This window comes from Sylvia atricapilla, chromosome 5 (assembly GCF_009819655.1).
Source record: "Sylvia atricapilla isolate bSylAtr1 chromosome 5, bSylAtr1.pri, whole genome shotgun sequence".
Taxonomy (NCBI): Eukaryota; Metazoa; Chordata; class Aves; order Passeriformes; family Sylviidae; genus Sylvia; species Sylvia atricapilla.
In genome coordinates this window covers 71,406,083-71,416,460 of record NC_089144.1, presented here as the reverse complement: position 1 = coordinate 71,416,460, position 10,378 = coordinate 71,406,083, and the positions used below count along the sequence as shown (strand labels likewise).

Genomic DNA, 10,378 nt, shown 5'->3' with positions numbered 1-10,378 from the left:
CTCTACACTTAAAAATTAAATTTTCTTCCCTTTTTCTGACTAATTTCTCCTTTCGCTGAGAGTATTTCCTAAGGTTGCTAAGGAGGGGAGAAGCATTAGTAAGACTCTGAGACAAGAGATAATGCTTGGCATTACCAGAGCACTGCTGAGCAGGAAGACACAACGCTGGAGTGTTGCATTTGCAGTGATGAACTTGCCTTAACGGCCATTAGAAGTGAGCCTGCAAGGGAAGGGCAGCTGCAGGCTCCAGCTTTCATGACTGTCACTCTAGGAAGAGGCAGGATCCTCCTTTACAGCTGTGAGGGAGCTTGTAGTGCTGATGATTTAGCCAGTCATGCCCAAATGGGAACCTTCTGTTGAAATCAGGGGCAGGCCATTGCAGGGTAAAGCTGATTCAGCGTCAGAAGTCCCTTTGACAGCCATTGAAGACTAATCAGTGTAGGAGGTGGGGCAACAAGAAGCTGTCGGGAGGCAGTTAGCAAAAACTAACGTCTCTGTTCCCCGTTTTTCAGATCGAAATGCTAGAGCACAAGTACGGCGGCCACCTGGTGTCTCGCAGGGCAGCTTGCACCATCCAGACTGCCTTCCGGCAGTACCAGCTCAGCAAGAACTTTGAGAAGATCCGCAACTCCCTGCTGGAGAGCCGCATGCCGCGCCGCATCTCCCTGAGGAAGGTCCGTGTCCAGAACTCGGAGAGCTTCTCGGCGGAGAAGGCCCTGGTGGAGGGGTACAACTTCGTGGGCATCCCACTGGTGAGGTCCCCGTCCTTGCCGGCCACCATCAGCGGGGCGCTGACTGAGCTGGAGGACTCCTTCACAGAACAAGTTCAGTCCCTGGCCAAATCCATCGATGACGCCCTCAGCACCTGGAGCCTGAAGACCATGTGCTCCCTGCAAGATGGGGGCTCCTACCAGATCAGGGAGACCTTCAGCGCTAGCTCCGTGCAGCCAAACCAAGACTTGGAAGCTGAGCTGCAGGATCAGGAGAAGGAGGAAGGTCTCCTGCCAGATACTCTACCCAAGAGCAGCAGCACCCTCATGATGGCTTTTCGAGATGTCACAGTTCAGATCGACAACAAGAACATCTCTGTCTCATCATCTACCTCGGTGTCCATGGCCAACTGTCTCAGCAGCAACGATCAGGCTGGGCCCTCTCTGGCTACCAAGGCTGAAGAAAGCCCAGAAGGGGAAGGAGAAGACAGTGAACTCCCATCTGCCCCAGAGAGTTTACCTGAGAACAGCCTCACTTCCACCGAGGTGGATGTCAGTACTAATGGCGTGGGGGACAGCAGTGCCAAGCCGGATCAGATGGCAGTGCAGAAGCTCCAGTTTGATGCAAGCAATGAGGTGGGGCAAAGCAAAGGCTCAGAGTCTGAGAATGCAGACAACTCAGAGCAGCTGAGCAGCAGCAGCACCTCCACTTCAGCCAAGTCAGCCTCTGAGGTGTCCTCAAAAGAAGCCCTGCAGGCCATGATCCTCAGTCTCCCAAGGTACCACTGCGAGAACCCAGCCAGCTGCAAGTCTCCCACACTTTCCACAGATACCATGAGGAAACGCCTTTACCGCATTGGACTGAACCTCTTCAATATGTAAGTGACTCTTCCTCTGTTTCCCAGACTGTGTTATGCCTCACAGGAACAGATGATGGCAGCCTCTTGGTCTATCCATCTCCAGAGAAGTTGGTTTGTATTCAAGGGCGTGACCATCTGGGTATGCAATGCACAACACAGGTTGTCTTCCCAGAAGCCCTTTCCCTAAAGTCTCCCAAGTACTGTCTTTCTCTTCTGCCTGACAGAGGAACAAGCCCATGAGTAGTGCCCATGCCCTCACAATTCACCAAACCTTCAGTTCCAGTTGCTGTCCATTTGGCATCCACCAGCTGAGCCTGGGATCACTCTGCTCCACTCTGCTGCAAAGGAACAAACAGCTGGAACTGTAAACTCAGCCCTGGTTGCTTAATATTGGGCAATTCCAAGTAAAGAGACAGAGAAACAGAGGTAGAGCTGAGCTTAGCTAGCCCAGTATGAGTCATAAGGAAAAAATTACATCTCTGTCTGTCATTTTCCTTCAGATACTTGGGTAGATTTTTCACCTGACAGACCAGGTTTTGTCACCTGTCTCTCACATATCTGAGTTTGATATCCATGAGAAAGCTGTAGATGTGAAAGCAAAAGCAGAGCAGAGGTTACCATCAGAAGATGGCAACTCACAGAGTCGCACTTGGATTGGCAGAAAGCAGCTGAGCTCCCTTAAGGAGATTTAGATTTTCTCATTGCCTTTTGATGAGACTTTTCTCATTTAAGCAAGCCACGAGAAGTACCGGGTTTTGCTTTACCATCACACTCTCATATCTCTGTCTTTGTTTCTATTTGAGTCCCCTAACAATGAGGATGTAATGTACTCATACTAGGAGAATGTTTTTCCACACATCATTGTGGGCATTTTAGTCAAAGCAAGGACTGATCATTGTTCAGTCCTAGGCAGAAGTTTTTCCCAGACAAAGGGGCAATGCATAGGATTTAAATATGTGTACCATGGAGGCTGTGGACTCCAGGAGGCAGGGACCAGAAAGAGAGGTTTTTAGGGTTGGTCTCAGAGCACACGCAGAAGTGCAGTGATGTTAGGTCAGACAGATTTGGGGCTCTTACAGAACTGAGAAGGACATATTTCCAGTTCTGAGTACAGGCTGGAGGACAGCAGTCCTCCAACAGGAAAATAACCTGTTAGCTCTGGGGAATGACACCTTTCTTTAATCTCTGAGTAGTATCTAGGGGACCTGTGGCTCCCCTTGTGACTTCCTATTCAAGGGACTAGGAGGGCAAGTAAGCTTTCTGCAGTTATTTGGTTGTTGCTTTCCCTGTGTATTGCCAGGAAGAAACCAGTTTACTGTTGTGGTGTTTGGGATGTGGGCACTGATCCACAGGGCATGGAACTGAGGCTCTGTGTGCGTGCACGCACATCTTTTTTCCTGGCTTTACCTGGAGCAGGAGCTGAAAGCCTGCAATTTTCTAGTGGAATCTGCCACAGTCTATCTGGCCTTGCCTTGCATTTTTGGAAGGCAGTGCTCTGGCTTGGAGCAGGCCTCTGGAAACACATCGATGCGGTGGCAATTTCCCCATCCCTGCTGCACCGTGAGGGGGTGAAATCCCTGGAATGGCGAGTGCTTCATTATGCAGCACTGCTGTAAGAGCTCAGTGTGTGTGGGCAGCCGGCTGCGTGGGCAGAGGGAAAGCCAGCGGGACGTGAGGAATCCCGCAGCATTTGCTGGCTCTGCCTAACACCCCTGCAACACCAAAAATGAGTAGCAGGGACCAGGCTCAGGAAAGAGGGGAGGAGAGTCGGCTGCTGCACATCTGGGTAAAAGCTGCATGCTGCACTGCATGGATACATCTGCAAGTGTTCAGTGGCAGAGATGCTGGATTCCTATCAGGATTTTGTGAAGAACGAATTGACTCCTGGGAAAAGCTGATGAAAGGCTGCTGTTAGTGAAAGAATATTTGAGTTATGGTCTAGGCAGTGTAGGAAGGCTGTCACAGCTGGACTGTTTTATCCTGCATCCTCTGATGGCCTTGTGTGCACCATCTCTACTGAAACCTGCACATCCATGCCAGTGTGTACATTTTTCTGGCCATATTCAGGTCTCAGCTCCTCTAGAGCAGATCCGAAGTCAGTCCAGTGACCTTGGAGTCACGCAGGTGTAACTGAGTTCATCCTCATGTTGTGAACATCATACTGCCCCTTGCCAAATACCAAAGTATGCAGGCGGATGTGCATTTTATGAATCTCTGTTCCTTAGTTTGACTTGTGTCCCAGACATATCACATTTGCACCTAGCAGAGGACTCTACCTGTACTCTTCAGTGGTGAACCGGGAGGTCTGTGTGAGAATAAAGAAGGTGTATTGTTGCAATACACCTGAAGGTCTGGGGTTTTCAGTATCCGACCTTGCACCTCTCTATTAACGGGCTGATTGTTCTTACAGCCTTCCCCCAGGGATGCCACACTGCCCAGGATATTTTCTTTGACATTACAGAGTAAGCAGAAGTATTTCAAGCCCATCTGCTTTTTACATGCCTGTGAGGCCCCTGTAAGAGGAGCAGGCCATTCTGCTGAATGCTGATCCCCTTATAGCTAGACATATGTTGCTCACCCACATACCTCACCACCTGACAAGTGTCACAGTCTGTGCCTGTGCATATCATGCATTCACGTGCTCTGAAATCTCATCCTATTCTTTCCTCACCCCATGAAACTGCATGAGCAAACTCATTCCTTGAGCTTTGACAAAGAACCTTGAATTTGGATTCATGATGGAAGTATGACATCATTTCATGAAGTCACCCTCTTATCTCTCTCCACTCACCAGCTCAGAGAACCAAAGAAATGTGGCAATCTTCCTGCCATTGCAGTGATTCATCTCAGCAAAGTGCATCATGACCCTTCAGAGGGGCAGACTGAAATACAGGAGGAAAACTTCCTGCACAATACACACGTACCATTTGTTCTTGTCTGTGCTGTGAGACAGGCACCACATAGGCTCAGAGCCACTCCCAGGATACACAGGGGCTTATAAAGCACGACAGAAAGATGGGGACGGATGTTTTATCAGGGCCTCTGGCAATAAAACTGGGGGTAATGGTCTTAAACTGAAGGAGAACCAGTTTGTATTAGATACAAGGAAGAAGATTTTTACAGTGAAGATGGTGGCACAATGGCACAGGTTGCTCAGAGAGGTGGTGGATGCCTCATCCACTGGAGATATAAAAGACCAGGTTGGAGGGATCTCTGAGCAGCTATATCTAGTTGAAAATGTCCCCACTCACTGCTGGAGGGTTGGAGTAGATGGCCTTCAAAGGTCACTGCCAACCCAAACCTCTCTGCCCCTTCAAGAGCTGTGTGTGCAGGCACAGACACTGGCTCATTAAGAAGCAGAGAATCCCTACCACAGCCAGGCAATCCTGCCCACTCAGCACCAGACTTGTTCTCAGAGAGACGCTCACAGCCACAGAGGGAGAAAAGCCCTCTGTTTGGGAGCTGCAGACTGCTCCCTCCCTTCTTCTGACAAAGCATTCTCTGGGTGCCCTCTCTCACACACAAAGATTTCTGCCTGAAGGAACGAATTAATAGAGAAGGGAAGAAAAACACAGCTAAGAGTGAGGGAAATGGAGGAAGAGACAAGCAAATCTGAGCATGGGATTTCTGTTCAGGCAGCCAACATCAAGCTCAGGTGAGGAAGGCAGAAAAGTATCACTGAACAATGAATGTTAAAAATATATGAAAAACAAACCAAAAAAATTTTAACAGAAAAAATGTCCACTTTTTGTTATCACCCTTGGAGTCTTGAGCCTCATTTGCCCATAGACCATGTCAGCAATATCTCCTAAGTTTCTTCACAAAGGAAAGAGCCTTTGACTCTGGAGCAGATGGATGGCAGAAGAGCCAATAGTGAGGCGTGGAACAATGCAGCAGGATCCTTTGTGGCAGTGGGATGCCACTTGCGATTACCAGGTGACAGCAGGTGCTGCAAGTGACACAGCAAGGTGCTATGACATCTTTTTGTCCTCACCAGCAGCAAGGGGGGCACACAACAAGTCGTTTTTCCTCACCCCAACCAGTCTCATTCCTGACACACACGTGAACTCACAGGAGCCCAAGAACATACCAAGTGCTGCACTGATACACGCCATGGGGTGAGCCAGAGGCAACAGTGCCTCCAAAAGATCATGCAAACTCACCATGTCTCTGTCCTTGCCTTCCAGAAACCCAGACAAAGGGATCCAGTTCCTGATCTCCCGAGGCTTCATCCCGGACACCCCCATTGGGGTGGCACACTTTCTGCTGCAGCGGAAGGGCCTCAGCCGACAGATGATTGGGGAATTCCTGGGCAACAGCAAGAAGCAGTTCAACAGGGATGTCCTGGAGTAAGTGTGGGAATCTCTTCCCCTCCTCCCTGCACTCTAAAGGAGTTGCCAGCTGACTGCCCCTGGCTGCACCAGCAAGCCCTTTGTTGTCCTCCATGTCCCTCTACCCCCACTCTTCAGGAACTTCCCCACTGCCAGTCCCTATCTGGCATCCCTCAACACATTTCCCACCTGTGTGTTTCACCCTTCATACCATCAGTTCTTTCATTTCAGTTCCTTCTCAGGAGGCCTGTGGTCACCTAGCAGGAGCTCAGCACTCTCAGGTGGTAAAACTAGTGCTGCTGGCAGGTTTGGGGGTTGAGAAACTCTTTGGCTGGGGTCTCAACCCATCCATATAAAGTACCTCTGATGCATTATGGGAAGTACTGAGAGAGGCAGAGGAGGAAAAAATCTGCTTCCTGCTGTGAGACCAGCAGGGAGAAGTGAGTGCTGGCTACATATTTAGCCTTTCTGCCCAGGCTGGAAATTGGTGACCCTTTGAGTTTGTCCAACTGCATTACAAGGATAATTACGAGGTCCTGTTTGTGGTGATGAGGAGGCCTGCATATGAAAACTTGCTGCTAAGGGCTCATCATTGCACAGCAGCCACAGAGTACTGAGGAACATCCACACTCCAAAATCTCCAATGAGCTGAGATGCCCCTTTTCAGAACAAAATCTGCTTCTGTTCAGTGGCTGCCTTTGCTGGATTGTTACCTTCAATTCTCTCACTGTGACCCTCTTCTGGTCACAAGCCATGCATCTCTCAGCCTACACCTCTGTCCTCTTTCAAGTCTAGCTCATTCGGAGATCCATTTCGAGGCATGATCAGCACTCAGCTGCATCTTTCTTTTATTATGCAGAAGCACGATTCTGAGAGCTGCCTTTCCATTAGGTGGGGAGTCCTTTGCACTGGGTCCTTTATTACATTCTCCTATTCTCCAAAATGTTCTCTACTTCCCTTGAATTTTGCAGTGGTTTCTCTTGAACTAAACCATACAGAAACTCCAAATACCATCCACTTCTACTCCAGAGAAAGACTGGAGGATGCCAAAGTTCAAGAGCCAAATCTAGGCCTAAATTTTAAAATTAATTCCAGCTGCAATTGCTGCTTCCTATTGCTGCTACCTGACCTTTTGTCCATCTCTTTTTGTAAAATATACTGTAGAACTATTGATGTGTCCAGCAACAAGACACTTGTGCTGTCCAGTCTCTTCATGCTGATAATTACAATTAAAAGTAATTGCCTCTTTTTCTCCAGTAATTCTTGTGTGGGATGCTTTCCCTGATAGATAATCTGCTCAAATCCAAACCTAGCCTCTGCATGCACAGGGAAATACTGCAGCAGCAACAGGCTGGCACTTCCTTGTGATCCTAAATTTGGCATCATCCCTGCAAATTACAGAGGAACCCATGTTCCTCTGCCTCACATGGGACTACAAACTCAGTGTCAGGAGCTGCTGGGAACAGTCACTATTGCAAAGCCTGGTGTCAGCGTCCCAGTCTCAGTACCCAGGAGCTGCTACACTATGGTTGCCAGTCCTCTTTCTGCATGAGGCATGGGGGCCATTGGAGCAGGTGGCCCTAATCCACCGTGCTCATTACTCAAAGTTTCCACAGCCCCTCTCATGGTAACACTCCAAATGTTCCGTGAAAGAGTGACCTTCCCCATCCTATTAACATCTGTAGAAAACAAGGGTCAAAGATGGGGATGTCAAGATATCGAGGCTGTGTGTGGATACATCTTGGGCATGGACTGCATGTTCCTGAGCGTGTATCACACAACTGGGTCTGAGTTCAGGGTTCAGACCTGTGTCTGATCTCTCCAGGCAACAGGTGATATGCTTGCACTACCAATCTGTGCTGCCACCCCCTCTTCACAATAAATGGCTGATTTGTCTTCCTTGAAGGCAAAGATAAAAGTTGAGTTAAAATATATGCAGAATGTTCTAAAGCAGGAAGGAAAAAACATGCACATTCAGCTGGTTGGAGCTGTACCATTTGAAGGTACTTCCTGTGCAAGTTCTGAGCTTAGGGGTATAGTTGAGCATGGTTGGTGGATTTTGCAAGCAAATTTTTCATCAGCTGCTCACGAGCGCTGGATGGGCAATGGCTGCACACTCAGCAACGTGCCACACATGGAAACAAGGCATTGAAAGGAGAAATCATGGCCCAGAATTACAATCCTGGGTGGTTTTCCTGTCCATGCTGCAAAAAGAAGAGGGCTGGCAATGTAGTGTAGTGTGCTGGCATTTCCAGTGCACTGTATCTGAAGGGCTGGTCACAACTTACGAGCTGTTTCTATGGGAACAAGAGGCAGATCAAAGACCTTTTGGCATTTTAGAACTGTCTACGACCTTGTCTGGCTCTCATTTCCCATCCAGCTCCCATCAAACTAGCTCAGGAGCACTGGTACAAGTTGGGAGAATAGACTCAGCAAGGCTGTCTTGCTATCCCCACATCCACCCACGCTTAGCAATGTTAAAGTACATGGTATTCCCTGGAGAGCATGCAGCAGACAGGAGAGCTCATGCAGTAGCTTTTGCACAATTTGCCCAATACCAGAGTCATTTTTGTGGCCCAAATGGGCAGAAGAACAGGTGCTTAGTCTTGCTGAGATCAAATGCCCAGGCAGGGTGGCCGTGAGCAGGCAGTAGTGCTTGCACAGGCTCTGACCACCTGCACTGAGCAAACCTGTATGCAGGCAGAGATGTCTGTGCTCTTTCATATCCAAAACCTGACCCTGGAGCCTCCTCTGCCTCCCAAAAGCAATTTCAATTATTGATGCCACTTGCTGTGTTAGTTTAGCTTTCGCTCAATGTAAAAACTTATGTTGCAATCGTGTATTGTAAGCAATGTTTCTATTGGAGCTAGGTTGAATTAACCCAGCTGCATAAATAAATAATAGGACAGCTTTTAAAACATCTGCAAAAGTGTCAGCATCCCTTGTGCATTTGGAGGCAGGGCTGCCCAGGTTACAAACTCCAGACTCAGCTGTAATGTCCAGCCATAAGTCAGTAGTCTGCAGAGTTATCTTGGCCTCTGCAGGTATTGAAGCTGTGCTGGCTGACAGACAAGCCAACCTCTGCCTGTTCCTGCTGTCAAACCGAAGAGCTCAGGAGTGCAGAGTGGCATTTGGCACTGGGAAGACGATCCCACTTTACTGTCCACCTAGTAAATGTAAAATTCCAGAGAAGTGCTGTGCTGGTTGCAAAGCCTTTTATGTAAAAGGGCGTGGGTTTAGGTGAGGTAAGCATTTTATGAGGATTGAGCACACTTTGGTGTGATATTTTGCCTTCCCATACCTTCATGCCCAGCACCTAAATGCCCTGAAATTATAATGTCTCTTTCATCTTCCTGCTCTTATCATTCAACCTTTAACTGATTTTCTTGGAACTCAAAAAAGGTGTCTGGATAATTCACAAGTAGTTCTACATGCTAGCCAGAGGACCAACAGAAAGAACAGGAGATTTTCAACAGTTTCTGACTATAACTGACACACATGCATTGATAACACTGAACCACTCAGGTCTGTCTCTTTAGGAAGATGCAGTATGTAATTTTCTTGTTTAGGAAAGACTTCAGTATTTAAAACTAGGATTTATCTCACCTGTTGTTGGCCACCAGCAAGTTTAGTGTCCTCTAGAAATTGATGAATTCCTTTTGTCAATGGAGAGACACAGGGCCCTCAAGAGTGTTGTTTTTCTCAGTGGGCTAGTATAGTCTGGATGTGCAGTTTTTAGGCATTTTGTGTTACAGGGTATAAATCCCACTTGTAACATATTTTAAGCATCCCACAGAATAACCGTTCACTGTGATCAACATCCCACAGTAAGATCCAAGAACCTCCTTCTGCTGGCTGTCCTGCAGCCAGTGAGACGGAGTCACTGGGGGACTTGGCCCGGGGTTTCAGTGTCTACCACTCCAGGGAATACAGCTGGAGAGAGGTAGCCTGGCTCATTAAAGGACCTATGTGTTCCTGAGCAGTTGTAATCAAATCTATTTGTCAAGTACTCTAGAAAAAAAATTCTGTTGCTTTGAAAGTCAGGCCCAAGGCATTAGTTTTTCTATGAGACACATCATCGTCCTTGCATTCATTGTCCTTTCTTCATTCTGTGTTTATTTGTTGCTTTTGTTCTCCTTCCTTCATACTTTCCTTCACTTTAGCCCGTTCTTCCCCTCCACCTGGAATTGCTTCCATTTATAGTTCATTCATGAACAAGAACATGTGAGGGATTTCATGGAGTCAGCTGTGCTGGTACTGGATGGTTTGTGTTCAGCTCATGGGACTTGGAAGTGCAGATGTGGCTGTCCTGGCACACTTGCTATCAGAGGAGAAATGGGCAGAGATTCCAGCAGAGGACACGATGTGCTGAGTTGGGGTCTGGCTAAGAGTGGAAGTTGCTCTGCGGGTGAGCAGGTCTCCTCTCTGTCAAGCCTGTGATGTCTTCCCTCTCTGTCACGGAAAGCCAGGGGGAGAA

At 48.1% G+C, this 10,378-nt stretch overlaps 1 protein-coding gene across 3 annotated transcripts in view; it reads left to right on the top strand.

Moving 5' to 3' along the window:
• The first annotated feature begins 517 nt into the window (after positions 1 to 517).
• Positions 518 to 10,378, top strand: part of IQSEC3 (IQ motif and Sec7 domain ArfGEF 3) — a 30,835-nt gene continuing 20,974 nt past the window's right edge. For all 3 annotated transcript variants that reach the window (XM_066320122.1, XM_066320124.1, XM_066320123.1), the window contains exons 1-2: positions 518 to 1,588; positions 5,758 to 5,919. In XM_066320122.1, the coding sequence (XP_066176219.1) occupies positions 519 to 1,588; positions 5,758 to 5,919 (1,232 nt within the window). In that variant the 5' untranslated portion in view covers position 518. The remainder of the gene's footprint in view (positions 1,589 to 5,757; positions 5,920 to 10,378) is intronic.